Below are 19,924 nucleotides of genomic sequence, written 5' to 3' on the forward strand. Positions count from 1 at the left end.
GTGCACCCTGGACTAGGTTTTCAGGCGTTTCCTAGCTCCCCTCGAACCGAATGGCCGGGTGCTGGTAGCACAGCCTCGCCTGTTGTTAGGCTCCCCACCTCGTCGCATACGTCAACATGGGGTCCTCCCCACGGCGGGCGGAAGCCTTATAACACAACCGTACGCCGATTTGCGGGGGAGGAATATGGTGTCACCGCCAGACACCACACTTGCTAGGTGGTAGCCTTTAAATCGGCCGCGGTCCATTAGTATACGTCGGACCCGCGTGTCACCACTGTCAGTGATAGCAGACCGAGCGCCACCACACGGCAGGTCTAGAGAGACTTACTAGCACTCGCCCCAGTTGTACAGCCGACGTTCATAGCAATGGTTCACTGACAACTACGCTCTCATTTGCCGAGACGATAGTTACCATAGCCTTCAGCTACATTTGCTACGACCTAGCAAGGCGCCGTATTCAATTGATATTTATTATGTGAAGCATGTATCATCAAGAGCGATTTTCTACAATTGTGGATTAAAGTTATGTATTATATCAACTACGTACTTTATTTGCAATTCTCAAGATATTGTCCTGTTCCAGACCTCACACCAGTCAGCGTGTAATTAAACGCGTGCATTTCGGCCTCCTCTAGAAACACAGTGTTGGCTCTTCTGCCAAGACTACAGAATCGGTGGGTTCAGGAGGGTAATACGGAACGCCGTGCTGGATCCCCACGGGCTGGTATAACTAGCAGTCGAGATGACAGGCATCTTATCCGCATGGCTGTAACGGATCGTGCAGCCACGTCTCGATCCCTGAGTCAACAGATGGGGACGTTTGTAAGATAACAACCATCTGCACGAACAGTTCTACGACGTTTGCAGCAGTATGGACTATCAGCTCGGAGACCATCGCTGCGGTTACCCTTGACGCTGCATCCCAGACAGGAGCGCCTGCGATGGTGTACTCAACGACGATCCTGGGTGCACGAATGGCAAAACGTCATTTTTTCGGATGAATCCAGGTTCTGTTTACATCATCATGATGGTCGCATCCGTGTTTGGCGACATCGCGGTGAACGCACATTGGAAGCGTGTATTCGTCATCGCCATACTGGCGTATCACCCGGCGCGATGGTATGGGGTGCCATTGGTTACATGTCTCGGTCACCTCTTGTTCACATTGACGGCACTTTGAACTGTGGATGTTACATTTCAGATGTGTTACGACACGTGGCTCTACCCTTCATTCGATCCCTGTGAAGCCCTACATTTCAGCAGGATAATGCACGACCGTATGTTGCAGATCCTGTACGGGCCTTTGTGGATACAGAAAATGTTCGATTGCTGCCCTGATCAGCACATTCTCCAGATCTCTCACCAACTGAAAACGTGTGGTCAATGGTGGCCGAACAACTGGCTCGTCACAATACGCCAGTTACTACTCTTGATGAACTGTGGTATCGTGTTGAAACTGCAAGGGCAGCTGTACCTGTACACGCCATCCAAGCTCTGTTTCAGTCAATGCCCAGGCGAATCAAGGCCGTTATTACGGCCAGAGGTGGTTGTTCTGGGTACTGATTTCTCAGGAACTATGCACCCAAATTGCGTGAAAATGTAATCATATGTCAGTTCTAGTATAATATATTTGTCCAGTGAATACCCGTTTATTATCATTTCTTCTTGGTGTAGCAATTTTAATGGCCAGTAATGTACAAAAGGATAGTACATTGGCTGAGCTGTCATTTGTACTCAGGTGATTCATATGAAAAGCTTTCCGACGTGATTATGGCCACAATGGTAGCAGGAGCTAAACACATGGGACATTCCATTTCGGAAAGCTTTAAAGAATTCAATATTTCGAGATCCACAGTGTCAAGTGTGTGCCGGGAGTACCAAATCTCAGGCATTATTTCTCACCACGGACCGCGCAGTAGCCGACGACCTTCAATTAACAATTGAGACCAGCGACATCTGCGTAGGGTTTTCAGTGCTAACAGAAAACCAACACAGCATGAAATAACTGCAGAAGTCAATGTGGGACGTACGACGAACGTATCCCTTGGGACAGTGCGGCGAAATTTGGCGTTAATGGGCTGTGGCAGCAGACGACCGACGCGAGTGCCTTTGCTAACAGCACGACATCGCCTGTAGCGCCTCTCCTGGGCTCCTGACCATATCGGTTGGATCGTAGACGAGTGGAACACCTTGACTTGGTCAGATGAGCCCTGACTTCAGATGGTTGGAGTTGTGATGGGTTCGAGTTTGGCGCAGACCCCACGAAGCTGTAGACCAAGGTTGTCAACAATGCACTGTGCAAGATGGTGGTGGTGCCACAATCGTATGGGTTGTTTTACATGGACTAGACTAGACCCTCTGATCAAAGTGAACCGGTCACTGACTGAAATCCGCTCCCGGTGGCTGAATGGTCAGCGTGACGGATTGTCAATCCTCTGGGCCCGGGTTCGATTCCCAGCCCTCATGACAAAACTCGGAGGCATCCGCTTCTATGAAGTAGGATAGAAGCGATCTGTGGCAGAGCTGACGACAAAGAACGCTGCTGGTGTTTTGGAGCTCACCGTCCAGCGCACGTTGTTGAATATGGGGCTCTGCAGCCGACCACACAAATGTGCTCCTATGTCGCCCGACATTGTCAGTTACGGTTACAGTGTGTAAGAGACCATCTGTGTTGGGTCACGGAACAATGGAAATGTATCGCTTGGTCAGATGAATCACATTTCTTGTTACAGTAGCTCAACGGTTGTTTCCGGGTAAGCCTTGTTCCAGGCGAAAGGATGCTCGAAATGCACTGCACCACCGGTGACGGTCAGTGGGGCCAGTATTACGACATGGAGAACTTTCTCTTTGGCTTACATGGGACGCGTGGTAGTAATCCAAGGCACCATAATAGCTGTGGACTATACAGGGTCCAGGGTGGTCCATCGAATGTGACCGAGCCAAATATCTCACGAAATAAGCATAAAACGAAAAAATTACAAAGAACGAAACTCGTCCAGCTTGAACGGGGAAACCAGATGGCGCTATGGTTGGCCCGCTAGATGGCGCTGCCATAGGTAAAACGGATATCAACTGCTTTTTTTTAAAAATAGGAACCCCCATTTTTATTACGTATTCGTGTAGTACGTAAAGAAATATGAATGTTTTAGCTGAACCACTTTTTTCGCTTTGTGATGGATTGCGCTGTAATAGTCACAAACATATGGCTTACAATTTTAGACGAACAGTTGGTAACAGGTAGGTTTTTTTAAATTAAAATACAGAACGTGGAACGTTTGGACATTTTATTTCGGTTGTTCCAATGTGATACATGTACCTTTGTGAACTTATCATTTCTGAGAACGCATGCTGTTACAGCGTGATTACCTATAAATACCACATTAATGCAATAAATGCTCAAAATGATGTCCGTCAACCTCAATGCATTTGGCAATACTTGTAACGGCATTCCTCTCAACAGCGAGTAGTTCGCCTTCCGTAATGTTCGAACATGCATTGACAAAGCGCTGACGCATGTTGTCAGGCGTTATCGCTCGATCACGATAGCGAATATCCTTCAACTTTCCCCACAGAAAGCAATCCGGGGACATCAGATCGGTCAACGTGCGGGCCATGGTATGGTGCTTCGACGACCAATCCACCTGTCATGAAATATGCTATTCAATACAGCTTCAACCGCACGCGAGCTATGTGCCGGACATTCATCATGTTGGAAGTACGTCGCCATTCTGCTATGCAGTGAAACATCTTGTAGTAACATCGGTGGCACATTACGTAGGGAATCAGCATACATTGCACCATTTAGATTGCCATCGATAAAATGGGGGCTAATTATCCGTCCTCTCATAATGCCACACCATACATTAACCCGCCAAGGTCGCTGAAGTTCCACTTGTCGCAGTGAAGTTCCACTTGTCGCAGCCATCGTGGATTTTCCGTTGCCCAATAGTGCATATTATACCGGTTTACGTTAACGCTGCTGGTGAATGACGCTTCGTCGCTAAATAGAACGCCTGCAAAAAATCTGTCATCGTCCCGTAATTTCTCTTGTGCCCAGTGGCAGAACTGTACACGACATTCAAAGTCGTCGCCATGCAATTACTGGTGCATAGAAATATGGTACGGGTGCAATCAATGTTGATGTAACATTCTCAACACCGACGTCTTTGAGATTCCCGATTCTCACGCAGTTTGTCTGCTACTGATGTGCGGATTAGCAGCGACAGCAGCTAAAACACCTACGTGGGCATCATCATTTGTTGCAGGTCGTGGCTGACGTTTCACATGTGGCTGAACACTTCCTGTTTCCTGAAATACGAGGTGCATTCAAGTTCTAAGGCCTCCGATTTTTTTTTCTATTTAACTACTCACCCGAAATCGATGAAACTGGCGTTGGTTCTCGACGTAATCGCCCTGCAGACGTACACATTTTTCACAACGCTGACGCCATGATTCCATGGCAGCGGCGAAGGCTTCTTTAGGAGTCTGTTTTGACCACTGGAAAATCGCTGAGGCAATAGCAGCACGGCTGGTGAATGTGCGGCCACAGAGAGTGTCTTTCATTGTTGGAAAAAGCCAAAAGTCACTAGGAGCCAGGTCAGGTGAGTAGGGAGCATGAGGAATCACTTCAAAGTTGTTATCACGAAGAAACTGTTGCGTAACGTTAGCTCGATGTGCGGGTGCGTTGTCTTGGTGAAACAGCACACGCGCAGCCCTTCCCGGACGTTTTTGTTGCAGTGCAGGAAGGAATTTGTTCTTCAAAACATTTTCGTAGGATGCACCTGTTACCGTAGTGCCCTTTGGAACGCAATGGGTAAGGATTACGCCCTCGCTGTCCCAGAACATGGACACCATCATTTTTTCAGCACTGGCGGTTACCCGAAATTTTTTTGGTGGTGGTGAATCTGTGTGCTTCTATTGAGCTGACTGGCGCTTTGTTTCTGGATTGAAAAATGCCATCCACGTCTCATCCATTATCACAACCGACGAAAAGAAAGTCCCATTCACGCTGTCGTTGCGCGTCAACATTGCTTGGCAACATGCCACACGGGCAGCCATGTGGTCGTCCGTCAGCATTCGGGGCACCCACCTGGATGACACTTTTCGCATTTTCAGGTCGTCATGCAGGATTGTGTGCACAGAACCCACAGAAATGCCAACTCTGGAGGCGATCTGTTCAACAGTCATTCGGCGATCCCCCAAAACAATTCTCTCCACTTTCTCGATCATGTCGTCAGACCGGCTTGTGCGAGCCCGAGGTTGTTTCGGTTTGTTGTCACACGATGTTCTGCCTTCATTAAACTGTCGCACCCACGAACGCACTTTCGACCCATCCATAACTCCATCACCACATGTATCCTTCAACTGTCGATGAATTTCAATTGGTTTCACACCACGCAAACTCAGAAAACGAATGATTGCACGCTGTTCAAGTAAGGAAAACGTCGCCATTTGAAGAATTTAAAAGAGTTCTCATTCTCGCCGCTGGCGGTAAAATTTCATCTGCCGTACGGTGTTGCCATCTCTGGGACGTATTGACAATGAACGCGGCCTCGTTTTAAAACAATGCGCATGTTTCTATCTCTTTCCAGTCCGGAGAAGAAAAAAATCGGAGGCCTTAGAACTTGAATGCACCTCGTAAAGTAACTATCGGACGAACGGTTCGGGCATTTGGATGATGTCGTCCAGGATACCGAACAGCATACATAGCACACGCCGGTTGGGCATTTTGATCACAATAGCCATACATCAACACGATATCGACCTTTTCCGCATTTTAATACGGGTAATGTTTCACGAAGCAAATACCGTCCGCACTGGCGAAATGTTACGTGATACCACGTACTTATACGTTTGTGACTATTACAGCGCCATCTGTCACAAAGCGAAAAAAGTGGTCCAACTAAAACATTCACATTTCTTTACGTACTGCACGAACATATAAGAAAAAAATGGGGTTTCCTATTAAAAAAAAAACCGCAGTTGATATCCGTCTGACCTATGGCAGCGCCGGCCGGGGTGGCCGAGCGGTTCTACGCGCTAAAGTCTGGAACCGCACGACCGCTACAGTCGCAGGTTCGAATCCTGCCTCGGGCATTAGTGTGTGTGATGTCCTTAGGTTAGTTAGGTTTAAGTAGTTTTAAGTTCTAGGGAACTGATGACCTCAGAAGTTAAGTCCCATAGTGCTCCGAGACATTTGAACCATTTGAACCTATGGCAGCGCCATCTAGCGGGACAACCATAGTGCCATCTGGTTTCCCCCTTCAAGCTAGACAAGTTTCGTTCTTTGTAGTTTTTTCGTTTGACGCTTATTTCGTGAGATATTTGGCCCGGTCACGATCAATGCACCACCCTGTATAAACTTAGTGTGGCCCAACTGCACCTGTTCCCTCTTTATGTCTTCGCTGACCGCTATTTAGCAGGCGGTTGTATTAGTTTAGCTCATCGGTGTATATAACTAAACTGCCTGGTAATATTTGCACCTCTCTGAGGCTGTTCGCAGATGCCAAAAAGCGTACAGGGAGACGAATTGGCTAGAAACTTGTTACCATATACAGAGAAACAACATCGCTAGAAACTTGTTACTATATACAGATAAACAACATCGCTAGAAACTTGTTACGATACAGAGGGAGACTTGCAGATAATCAGCTCCTGGAGTGAAGATTGGTAGATCGCGCAAAATGTACATAAAAGTAATTTCTCTTTACTACTAATTATTCTGTCAAACTGTATCTACTCTTCTTGTGAACTGGAAAATTATTTTATTTTAACTTTGTAGCCTAATGGTCATCATGTCGTCACTGTCCTCACTTAATATTCGGTAGGAGAGCTATGTGCGTCATCTGTGTCCGTGAATCGTGTAAGCATTGTTTAACTGTTTGTGCTGTGTCCGTCCTACAAGGCAGCAACCTGCCACACATTCGCGTTGCGCGAGTGGCTTTGCTTCAGAAACCGTTCGCCGCGACAGGTACAAGCGCCAGCAAGCGGAACACCGACCCGTGCTCGTCTCGCATGTTGGTAAATGTTCCGGACAGCAACATCAACAACAACAACAACAATAATATACCGATTTGTTGTGTACAGTGTTGTGGACATGACTGCTGACAGCAGAGCGCGCTTCCATGATCACGACTATGTGATCCTAGCTACTACTTTCCTACGACACGTCACGTGCCCGTCAGCAGCTCGCAACTTATGGGCCCCACACACGACTGAACGACCGACAAATTGGACGTGTGTAGGGGTTTTGACCGACCGATCGACGAACATTCCTTGTTTGGAAGTCGGGTGTGCAGGAACACTCGACAGCCGAACTCCCCACCACTCCACCGGACAAGTTGTACCAGACACAGCGCTGTCGTGCCAGTCTCCCGACAAAACTTCATCTTCTGTCGGTGATCACAGGATGAAATGGTGTTCTAAAACACATGACAGGGTGCGAGGTGGACGAATCTTTGACAGCGAAATTTCAAGACTGCAGATGTCTGTGGAACATATCGTGGGAGGAGAATAGCAATACAGATGCAAGAAATGAAGCACTTTTCCCATTTTTAACGAATCCATAATGGTTTTGTGGTGTCACCGCCAGACACCACACTTGCCAGGTCGTAGCCTTTAAATCGGCCGTGGTCCGTTATTATACGCCGGACCCGTGTGTCGCCACTATCAGTGATTGCAAACCGAGCGCCGCCGCACGGCAGGTCTAGAGAGACTCCCTAGCACTCGCCCAGTTGTACAGGCGACTTTGCTAGCGATGGTTCACAGTTTACATACGCTCTCATTTGCCGAGACGACAGTTTAGCATAGCCTTCAGCTACGTCATTTGCTACGACCTAGCAAGGTGCCATATTCAGTTACTATCGTCTGAACAGATAATATTGTGAATCATGGACCGTCAAGAGCGACGTTCATCATTAATGGATTAAAGTTAAGTATCAAACTAATTACGTCCGCTTTCTGAATTCTAATTACTTGTCATGTTCCAGACCTCACGTCAGTAGAGTCATTCCCTCCTCACGCCAGCCTGCGTGAGCTAAAACGCGTGCATTTCGGCCTCCTCTAGTAACATGGGATTGGCTCTTCTTCCAACACAACAGGTTTCGTGTGAGACATAGAGAAATACAAGTCCGTCGATCTTCTGTAATTCTAATTTCAGGTTTTTTCCGATACTTACCGGATACGAAATCTAAAGACCGAAATATAGACAGTCAATGGACTTTGATTCATAAAATATACTTGCTTCATTTTTATAAGTGTTAAAAAAGTCCAGCCTATATCCACGGCCTCTGACATAAAGAGCAAATTGTGCGATTTTTGTTACAGGCCTAACAGTTGTTTCATTTTGTATTTATCTGTTGTTGTATTTATTAGATGATGTGCACCACCACCGTGTGTAGTCCTCCGTCTTCGAATACGAAATTAGTTTCTTAAACTTACAGGTAATCTTTTATGCTACACACATAAATAAATTAACAACGTTTACATGAACGTCTTTTGATTTATTCATTTTGCTTTACCATGCTGTATTTCCTCAGTTAACTATAAATCTCGCTGCAAGTTGCAGGAATTATTTTAGTTAGTAATTGTGGGGATACAACAGCACTGAATTTGAGGTCCTCTTAACTTCTGCCAGGAGCTAGAAATCATAAAGTAGCTAACAGCCTCTCTTCCCACCTTACAGCCTCTTTTTACAGGTATTCTTTTTTGTTAAAAATGGTTTGATGATGTTCAGCAGCTCCGAAATGCATGATTAATCCATTCTTAGATAATCATGAAAATCATCGGATCCCAGATGCTTAACTAACAGAAGGTGGGTGAATGCCTTTCCTTGCACTAGTCACTTCATTGATCACAGCTTACTCTCGGCTTTTTTTGGCCTTTTACCTATAAAACAGTGAAAGCAAACTTCTTTTTGTTCCTTTGTAAAAGCAAGTGGGATCTCGTAGAACGTAAACAAGATAAACTTCCGATAAACAAATCACAACAACAGGGCGGTGTTGTGATCGCTGAATGCAGTCGGTCGGGACGTGTGTAGGCAAACACGAAATTGGTCGGTCGGTCGGTCGGCCAATAAATTGGTGCATGCGTAGTGGCCTTTATCTGTGAGGCCTCTGGACCACGGGGTCCCAGGTTTGATTTCCGACGGGGTCGGGGATTTTCTCCACCCGGGGACTGGGTGTTTGTGTTGTACTCATCGTTTCATCATCATTCGGGAAAATAGTGAGACTGGACTGTGAAAAGGTTGGGAATTTGCAAGGGCGCTGATAACGGCGTCATCGAACGTCCTTCAAACAAAAAGTCATCATCATCATTTACCCGTGCGCTGCGACAGTATTTTGGCCGATGCTCAATCACGGATCGCCAGTTCGGTCTCACCTGCTGAGCCAGTTATAGTTTCGAGCTCCCTGGCCCAGGCGCTGGCTGTATCCGTAGACTCAATCGGAGTCTCGGCAAGGGATCATCGTCGGTCTGTCGCTGTGCAGTCTTCATCTTCTAATCCCTACCGAACTTAGAGCAATGGCTACTTCTTCAGACTTCGGTCTTACGCCACTAAATAATGATCGTGTGATTAACTTCCCAACATTCCATGTGGTAATCTGTACTCAGTTTACACAGTTAGTCATTAGTGAAACCTTTATGACTCATTTTGGCTTTCAGCCACATAATCATTTTTTCTTTTCTTGTTTGGACTCCTAGTACATACAGAATTTTCATTTGTAAATAACTTATTACAAGAAGGAGTTTTAATTTAGGCACTTATTACATAAACTTTTTCTACATTGCTAACCTGTGTCGTGTTCTCATTGCGTCTCACCCGGCGCGCCAACAACGTTCTGTGTATCGTATTTTCAGAGGTTGGGACCAGCCCATAATTTGCCTAAACGAGCGTGGGAAGCCGCCTAAAAACCACAATGAGGCTGGTCGGTGTACCAGAGCAACGACTGTTAACCCACTACGCGGTCTGGCACACCTCTCCACCTCACAAGCTAGTGCCCTGCGCGTTAACATATACGTACATGCAGGTCGTAAATAAATGTAATGTAATGCAGATAAATGGACGAAAAATGCTGCTCTCGTGCGGCTAAGTTATCGGCTATTACTCACTGGTATCAGTCACAACCTTCGAGTACCTAGCAGTTTCTGTCCGGAACCCTTTAAGGCGGAAGACGAAATAATTCTAGTCGTGGAGTAGACAGATGCCACACTCAGATTTATTGGAAGAAACCAAGGGACAAGTAATTCAACACGAAAGAGGTCGCTCACAAGAAACTGTGTAAAAACTGAAGAAGAACTAAAAAAATAAAAAAAATATTAAGTACCAATGTGTACACTGAAACAATGCATAGATATTACGCTAACTCCATTAACAAATATAATAAAAGGGTTCTTCACGCCAGGGAAATTTCCATAATATTTAAAACAGGCTGAAGTTGTAATTCTGCAAAAGAAAGGTAATGCAGAAAATATAGAAAATTACCGGTCCATTTCCCTGCTGTCACTACTCTCAAAAATGATAGCATTAATTATGAAAGATACATTAATGAAGTACCTGAACATATAGAACCTTTCCGAGGGGGCAAAAGTAAGGAATCGTCCACAGTAAAGTCACAGAAATGGAACTTAATGCTCTTGTCAAAGAAGAGTGTCACAAGCATATTTTAAAATCTTATTAACGATTTTGATACGGCTGATCATAAGATTCCACTAAATAAGCTAGATGAATTAGGAATAGGAGGGGTATCTAATGACTGGTACTGATCACACCTAACAGATTAGGTACAAAGTGTACATATGGCACGTGCTTCAAATTAGTCTAAACTTTTAGTAAAAAAACTTATCAAAACGAAAATAAATTGATGTAGGAGTTCCTCAGTGTAGCAACTTTTAGGAAAGTCAGGGAGTCATTGAGAAAGGAAGAGGACTCCTTGCAGAGGAAGCAGATGAAACCCTCAAGGAAGTTTACGACTGATAAATAAGTAATAAAGTGACACTGAACATAAAGAAAACTAATGCCATGAATGAGGAGAAATGACACAGCTAAATTCAGTATAGGTAACATCTCTACAGACTGTGTAACAAATGCAAAATTTCTAGGAATGAATACTGATTCTTAGTTAAAGTGACATGAAGACACAAAGATATTTGCAAACAGAATGTCATCAGCACGTTTGCCCTTCTTTCTGTAAGGTCATGGCCGACTACCTGGCCCACCCTTGTCATACTAATCCTACAAGTCTGTAAATGTCTGTTGTTCTTAAATTGTAATGCGCAGACGTTTCCAATATCCTTTAAGAGATCTGCAGATATATAAAACTACTGCTGCTACAACTACTACTAACCCTTCTCACAGCCAGAAAAGATGTCGTTCATGAAACCCTTCTTCAGCCAGTTCGGGTACGTTCGTCATTCTGCTCTCGCCGAGATCGAATTAACGTGACGAATGCAAAAGTTTCAAAGAAGTTCTGCACGATTCATCACAGGTTTCTTTAGTCAGTGTGAAACAGAAACGCTCAACAACTGCAGTGGGAGGCGTTAAAAGAATTTTATTGTGCATGGTTAGGGCTGCCACACGTCCGGATTTGCCTTGATTTGTCGTAGTTTTGAGGGCGTCCGGTAGCCTTTAGGGGTGGGTACGAGCGGAGGGGAGGGGGGTGGTGGTTTATACAACTGTTCGGGGTAAACCTGGACATCTTTTGCGTCCGTAGAAAACGATTGGTCGGAATTAAATAGGTTTTAATGAATTTTTAAGGATAAAATTCAGTCATGAGTTGCAAGTAAGTTTTATTATGCTTTTACTGGTTTCGACAGGTTAATCTGTCATCTTCAGAAGCATACAAAATTAGGGATGTTATAAATCTTTGACCTTAGCTATACATTTTTGTGAAACATAAGAAGTATATTACAGAAACTTACTAAGTATTGATTTAGCATATGTCAATATCTTCTACATATAAGCATAATGTCATGTAATGCCATGGTATGTCCTGAAACGTGCATATTGTATGTGATTATTTTAAAACAGAGAAACACACACTTCCTCCTCCATTCATGCTTAATATGGAAATCTTACGTACAGTTGACAAGGGCTACAAAATTAATCTTTTAGAAGAATTTGAAATATATAAACATTCGCACGTAAATACAAAAGATTTATTGAATGATGAACTTGGTTTAAAGAACAGTCACAATTTTGTTTGCTTATCATCTCTTATAAACAGTGAAAATTAGCCCATCGCTTTTATATATTAGAACTATGTGTTCTTGATTTTTCAAATGTGTTATATTTTTATATATACTTTTATATATGTTCCTTGCTGCTGGTACAATAGATAACTAGATGTGATTCAGTTACCGTAAATTGTCAGTCTCTATTCAAAACAATCGCATATAATACGTACGTTTCTGTACACACCATGGCAGTATGATTCTACAAAGAAGATGATGATATTTGCCAAACCAATACTAGGGAAGTTCCTGTAATGTAATTTTTATACTTCACATAAATGTATAGCCAAGGTCTAAAGATTTATAATATCTATAATTTTGTAGCCTTGTGAAGATGACACACTAATTTGTCGAAACCCTTAAAGCCTAATAACATTTATTTGAAACTGATGAATACATTCTATCCTGAAAAGATAATACTACAGTTGTTCAAAATTAGGGGCATGAATATAATAGTAGAAGTTAATAAATGTTAGTTAAAGTTCACTACATGAGAACTGGCGTGAAGGTGGTTTCGTTTATTTTACATTAAAAATCTAGCGGAAAGCACGCTCAGGCGCTCTGATATACACATATTTTGCGTACTTCTTTATTGATAACAATGAGAAGCCGCCTAGTATTGGCGGTCGGATGCACCACGCCACAGCCCAGCTCACCACACAATTGTGCTCAGGCAGGCGTGCGATTCCCTTGCCGCAACCATACTATCTCGATACTGCAATACACCGACTTACATAAGTTTGTGCCATTTATAATCGTTATGAGCTTTTAAACCATCATGGTTTTATTTGTATCACAGGTGCTGACCGGTACGAGGCGTGTACACTGAAAAGTCAAACGAGGAAACATGCCCCCAACCCCCCCCCCCCCCTCATGTTCCCACTCCTCACGGAACACAATGGCCATCAGACAATTTAAAGTGTCTGGGAAAACAATCCGATGTGACCCAAACGTTTGGGGTTTTCGAAGTATTTGGCAGTTTAAGTGACGGCAGGTCTGTTCTTGGCGGAGAGCCTTACAAAATTCCACCAGCCCCAAGCTCCGAAATGAATCCAGAAACACGGTGTATCATCTAACACGTACCTTGCGTAGAAGCCATGACACTGAAATTACAGAAATTCTTCCCGCGGAACATGCGAAAGTTGCATATGAAGGAAGAAAATGATTCTGGTGTATCACAAGGGGAAGTTAATTATCTTCTAAAGATATAAAATAAACAGGTTACCATCTTAAACTTGCTGATAGTGTTGGTCTTCACCCATCAAAACAACGTGTATTTCCCATATATGGGTCAGTTAGAGGATGCCTTCGTTACAGGTGTCTACACTTTCTCTATTCAGGAAACGTTTCGCCTCGAAAATCCCCTCGTCATTGTTCTGAAAATTCTTGTCACGTAATGGTTTCTGCCGGCCGGTGTGGCCGTGCGGTTCTAGGCACGTCAGTCTGGAACCGCGTGACCGCTACGGTCGCAGGTTCGAATCCTGCCTCGGGCATGGATGTGTGTGATGTCCTTAGGTTAGTTAGGTTTAAGTAGTTCTAAGTTCTAGGGGCCTGATGACCACAGATGTTGAGTCCCATAGTGCTCAGAGCCAATTTTAATGGTTTCTACATCTGACGAAGGAGGAAGAAGTTACTGGGTGTCAATTCAGGCGAATGCGGTGGGAGAGGAAAACTCTGATAGTCCAAAGAAGTAACGTTTATGACTGTCTGTGGGGAATGAGCTGCAGCATTTTCGTGGAACAAAAAGTCCTCTTGGACAGCTTCTCGTGACACTTCGTCTTGACAATCTTTCGTAACTCCGGCAAGGCTCATCTACTCTTTGTAATACTTGCGTGCTATTCGAACCTACTGGAAACAAATCTAGCAGCCCGCCTCTGAATTGCTTCGAGATCTTGCTTTAACCCGAACTGAAACGGATGCCAAACACTCGAGGAGAGCTCAATAATGTGTCGCACTGGTATCCTGTATCTGGTCTCCTTTACAGATGAACCACTTTCCTAAAATTCTCCCTATAAACCGAAGCCTTCGCTACTACAATGCTAAATCCATTTCATACTGCTTTGCAACGTTACGGCTGGATATTTAATCGTCGTGACTGTGTCAAGCAGCAGGTATTTGAGATATATGTTTTCATTGTATAAAAAAATAGCAAGCAGTTATATTTGAAGTTGTGAATTGTTCTCACGATGTGACGTATATTTTTGTATTATTCATTCCCCTCTCAGTACTATGTTCACTACTTCCCGTTTCCCATATACATTATTGACGGATATGAAGTTTCTCCTTACGAAACTAATCGGTTGAAAGGTTACTTAAACATCTTGTATACGTGAGTTCAATAACTCAGCTTTGTATTTTACAGCATGTAATCTGTAATATAAATCATAAAAACTGTTTGCACTTCCGAGTATGAAACAGTTAAATGCGCGTATTTGCTAGATGAGGTCATCAAGCTAATGTAGGTTATTTTCATTTAATCAGGAAAGTTTTGTGCCACTAATGTTGTTACATTTTGTAGGTAAACGCATTTATCATGTTTATTATAAAGTTTTGTCCTCATTTAACGGCTGTCAAAAATGGACATGAGCAATTTCTACTTACTGCATTTGGCTGATTTTTGCTTACCGATGCGTGTACATTTCCCAGGTATTCTTCCGTTTGGCACAGGTGTTTCGGAGTATTTCACTTTGGCTTGCAGCACTACTAATATCTTGGCGTAAAAGACAAATATTGCAGCACTAGCGTTTTACAGGGTGAAGTACAGTGAGTACATCCGGCAGAAAAAGGACGTTAAAGAGTGACAATCTGACAACACTGTAACCACATGTACGCTAACTACTTCTGTCAGCACATGTTAGCTGTACTCTAGAGTTGGTGCAGTGGATAGCCTTTTTGGGTTAGCAAGCAGGAGGTTGATGGTTCGATCCCGGGTTGGGACACATGTTTTTAATTTGGTAAATGTAGTTCAGGTGGTACTTTATCTGGCATCTTAATCGTCAATAGCGATTGCAGCGGGTCCTCTACAAAACATTTGCCCTTACACACTATAATTTTAGAAGTGGAAGATTGGTCAGCTTTGAAAGAAGCCCTTTCCAAGTAAATGGCGTGAATTTATTCGCACTACTTATTATACTAGATGTGAAACCTGTTTTCTTTGTACCCTCCTTCAATGGTCCCATAGATTAGTACCAACTGTTATTCTTGCCTCGTTCAGGTCCATTACATTTCGTTAGGGCCTTACTTTACCGGTAGTACTAGCAACATGCTTTGTGAATAATGTCCAAACTCGTTTACTATTTGTGTGTGTTATCACCATGGTCCCACTAATTATGCCTTTCAACACTGAGCCTGTTAACCACATGCTGTTTAGTATGTACCTCAATGCATTATTATTATTATTTTAATCTGTCAATGAGATCGTGGAAACATCACGCGTGTTACTATTAGGGAAACAGGTTATCTCGAAACCGAACATTTCACAGTTAGCAGTGTCGGGACGAATCATGCAGAACAATATATGTCAGAGGGGTAATACGCATTACGTGGAACAGTGTACAGGACTGATGGCGTCTTTATATTGTATGCGTTGTCCACCAGACGGGGACTAGTTGCAAGCAGAGTAACGCACCCGTACATGCGTATACTTATCGAATTTCTCATTGTAAACCTCTAAACCAGTGTGGGAGACGTATGGCATACACAACCGACGAATGTGTGGATATGCTTCTGGTCCTTGGTGCATCTGATAACCGGGCTGGTGTTGCCACTCGTCAATATGCTGCTAGATATTCTCGTTGGCGCCATCCAGATAAAATGTGTTTTGTCAATTGCAGCTCCGCCCTCGGTAGTCAGGTTCTCTCTTTCCATCATCGCATGATAGAAATCGTCCACGGACTCACCATACTCTTCCCACTGGTGAAGCTAGTCTGGATGTCATACACCAAGAACCACAGCGAAGTACCCGTCGTGTAGCAAGGCAACTGCGAGTCTCCCAACGCACGGTCTTTAACGTGCTGCACGAGCATGGGCTGCAGCACTATCATTTTGCTTTCAGACAAAACCTGCATCGTGCAGATCGCCATCAGAGGATGCAATTCTGTGAACGGCTCCAACAACAACAGGAAGCCAACGATGACTTAGTGAACACCATAATAGGATCAGATGAAGCAGCATTCACTCGTGAAGGTGTCTTCAATATGCACGATGCCCACAATTTCTGTGAGGTTAACACACACATCACATGCAACCTTGGATATAAAGTTCGCTTTGGTCTCAATGTCTGGGCCGGAATATTGGGCGACAGGTGCTTGGGCCCCTACATGTTGCCTGAATGGTTGGCTGCACTCCTCCAGCCTGATGCGCTGGAAGATGTTCTACTACTTGCTAGGAAGAGCATATGGTTCCAACATGACGGTTAACCTCCAAACTCTGGAATTAATGTGAGACAGTATTTGGACAGAACGTTTTCAGGGAAATGGCTCAGGCATGTAGGCCCAGTTGTGTGGCCGCCACATTCACCTGACCTAAATCCCCTGGATTTCTTCTTGTGGGAACACCTGACGAGAGCACATATACTCTACTCCGCCGACGAATGTGGAAGAATTGGTAGCGCGTGTTCATGCTGCCCTTGTTGCTGTGGATGCTGCTTTGCTGCGAAGGGTCCAGAGCTGCATGATCCGGCGGGTTGTGCAATGTTTGTACCTGCAGGGAGTTCGCTTTGAGCATCCGTTTTTCTGAGGACAACGTATTCTGTTGTGAAAGTCATGCTGTCATTAACTTGGACATTATTATTATCATTAGTTCCTAATGTGCGATATCTGAGCGCAGACATTACATGTAGTAGAACTGACAAGTAGATGTTGTGTTATTGTACTGTGCTATCATATTTAGCATCTCCAAATTGATATTGTTTTGTAGTTATTCTGTCCTATGACAGGTCATTTGTTTCAACTGTCTGTTTCTTATTTGTCTAACCACATATTTGTTATGTTCAGCGTTACAAAATGTTGTGAATTTAGGATACATGTTACCTAAGAAACGATGTATATTACAGTATGAAATATTAGAATGAAATTAGCAAATAAAAAAAAAATGCGCCCCAACCCAGGCTCGAACCATCGACCTCCTGTATGCTAACCCAAACTCTACCTACTGTGCCAACTGTACAACACAGCTAACCTGTCCTAACATAAGTAGTTAGCGTTCATGTGGTTACAGTGTTGCCAGATCGCAACTCTTTAACGTCCTTTTTCTGCCGGATGCACTCGCCGGACGAAATTTTGTAACACGCATTTTTTTATCGCTGGCATGTGAGGAGTCGCGCTGCGATGCCCGAGTGCGCGAATTTCGTTTCACCCTGTAGACAGCCAGGTGACTAAATACAGACTTTCGTTTAGTCAAAGGAACATAAATATACATTAGTAGTGCAATAAGTAGTTGAGTGTTTATGTCGAGAAATTAGCAGTGTTGCAAGCCAATGTGGCATTATGCCGAAAAAAACAGCGCCAAACGGAAGAATACTTGGAAAACGTGCACTCAAAGGTAGACAAAAATCAAACAACAGCAAGTAAATAGCTTGTAAAGTGAACTGTTTTTAGATCTAGAACTAAAACCAAAAGCGTAAATATATTTGATTTCACACTGCTGTTGATATTTTAAGGGAATAAAACGAAACACATGTGGGAGAAGATCACACATTTCTAGTAGTAGGAAATACTGTTTTTTAAGCAGCTAAAGTAGATATGCAGCAACTATGGATAACGTGCTCAAGCGAAAGACAATTTAATTTGTTTTCAATCTGAGATTGTAAGACTGGTGATGCAAAAACATGGATTAGGTTGTGGATGGAAACAGAAATTACTGTGTCAGAGAGACGGGGACAGACCTCTCCATGGCGATGATCTGCTGCTTCTGGTGCTGGTAGTGGTACATCTGGGCCGACTGCGCCAGCCGGCGGTCCCCCGTGGGGGACGGCTCCTTGTTGGGGCCGGTGACCCCGTAGGCCGGGTACTCCACGTCCGCCGCCGCCTTGGCGTTCTTCTGCAGCCTGCAACAGCGCGCCATACACATCACTCCCACTGCCTGCTCCCGCCTTCGCGTCTACACACATGGTGAAAATACATCTTGCAAGTTGCAGCATATACAAATCTTGCTGATTATTCACGGAAAAATGAGGTAAAGAATTTGTAATACACTGAGGATTAATTCGAAAGTCCGCCTTACGTACACACTGTTTACTTTTTATTATTCAGCCAGACATGGTTCGACACTTACGTGTCATCTTCTGTGGGGTCAAACTTTATTTCTGAAAATTGAATTGCTAGTGAAATTTCATTATTATAAAAGGATTTTTTTGCCCTTTTCTGTTGTTTTTGGCAGTTTGTATTATTTTCCGTCGTTTTGCGTATCACTGGTGGATATCCATTTCCACTGTTATTGAGTGCATCTACTGGGTGAGTCAAAAATGAGGAAAAATATGTCGAGGACCGCATGCTGCTAAGCGTAACACCTGACGCACCGTTGTTAATTTCGTTCTCCTGGGTGTACTGTGTACGTAAAACAAAAACACCTGTTAACCATTGAGCCGGCCGAAGTGGCCGTGCGGTTAAAGGCGCTGCAGTCTGGAACCGCAAGACCGCTACGGTCGCAGGTTCGAATCCTGCCTCGGGCATGGATGTTTGTGATGTCCTTAGGTTAGTTAGGTTTAACTAGTTCTAAGTTCTAGGGGACTAATGACCTCAGCAGTTGAGTCCCATAGTGCTCAGAGCCATTTGAACCATTTTTTTGTTAACCATTGAACGAGATATCGACGAGCCTCACGATCACATGTCATTCACCCATAGATACAACACATGACACACCAATTAGCTGATGTGTATCTGCCAGCGTTTGAAAGATACGAGAAAGGACAAATCCCATCGTAATGTATGTGAAATTGTATCAGAACTAGTGAATCACACATTGCCGGCGGTAACGGAGTGTACAGTCCCATGTGAGGGAATGTGTGTCCTGTAAGCGGAAAGAGTGGTCAACGGCGGAAGTAAAACCGCGGCGCGCATGACGTGTTTACAACACCTCTGCGCTGCTCACTCTGCCCGATATTCGCCGTGTCGGCAGCCGCTAACGGCCGCTTCGCAGTGTTACTACAGTACCAGGACAAGCCTCATAATCGAGGAATATACCGACATCCACCTGACGTTGCAAGGCAACGACAGGTTTCCTAGCCGGCGCCTTCCATCCGCTTGAGGGGAGTATGGTGCATGTGTAGCACCTCCAGGATTTAGTGGACGTGGCCGACCGTCGAGGTACAGTGCGGATGTTACAAACTGTTGCGGAGGATCGAACAATAAGCACCAGGTCTCTCGCCGCTGTGGTCGGAATGTCACAATCTACTGTTATGCGAGTACTCCATAGAAACTATTACCATCCCTTTCGCATGCAGACGGTACAGGCATTATTGCTGGGAGACTACCAGAGGAGGCCGGGCTTCTGCAACTTTATCCTACGGCGTCAGACCCACGACCAGCCTATTTCACGAAGGAGGATATAGTGAATTCGCATAATTGGCACCAGTGGGTGGAAGAAAACCCCCACAGCACAGTGATACGAGGGTACCAACAACGATGCGATGTCAGTATCTGGTGTGGTATTATTGACCACCATCTCATAGGGCCACATACATTGCCGGAAGTGTTGG

The 19,924-nt window shown here is 44.3% G+C and overlaps 1 protein-coding gene across 2 annotated transcripts in view; it reads right to left on the reverse strand.

The window, feature by feature from the left end:
- The window catches only part of LOC126481064 (neural proliferation differentiation and control protein 1), a 1,141,454-nt gene that overhangs the window by 74,159 nt on the left and 1,047,371 nt on the right, over positions 1-19,924 (reverse strand). For both annotated transcript variants that reach the window (XM_050104548.1, XM_050104547.1), the window contains exon 6: positions 18,113-18,274. In XM_050104548.1, the coding sequence (XP_049960505.1) occupies positions 18,113-18,274 (162 nt within the window). The remainder of the gene's footprint in view (positions 1-18,112; positions 18,275-19,924) is intronic.

Source organism: Schistocerca serialis, chromosome 5 (assembly GCF_023864345.2).
Source record: "Schistocerca serialis cubense isolate TAMUIC-IGC-003099 chromosome 5, iqSchSeri2.2, whole genome shotgun sequence".
NCBI classification, from domain to species: Eukaryota; Metazoa; Arthropoda; class Insecta; order Orthoptera; family Acrididae; genus Schistocerca; species Schistocerca serialis.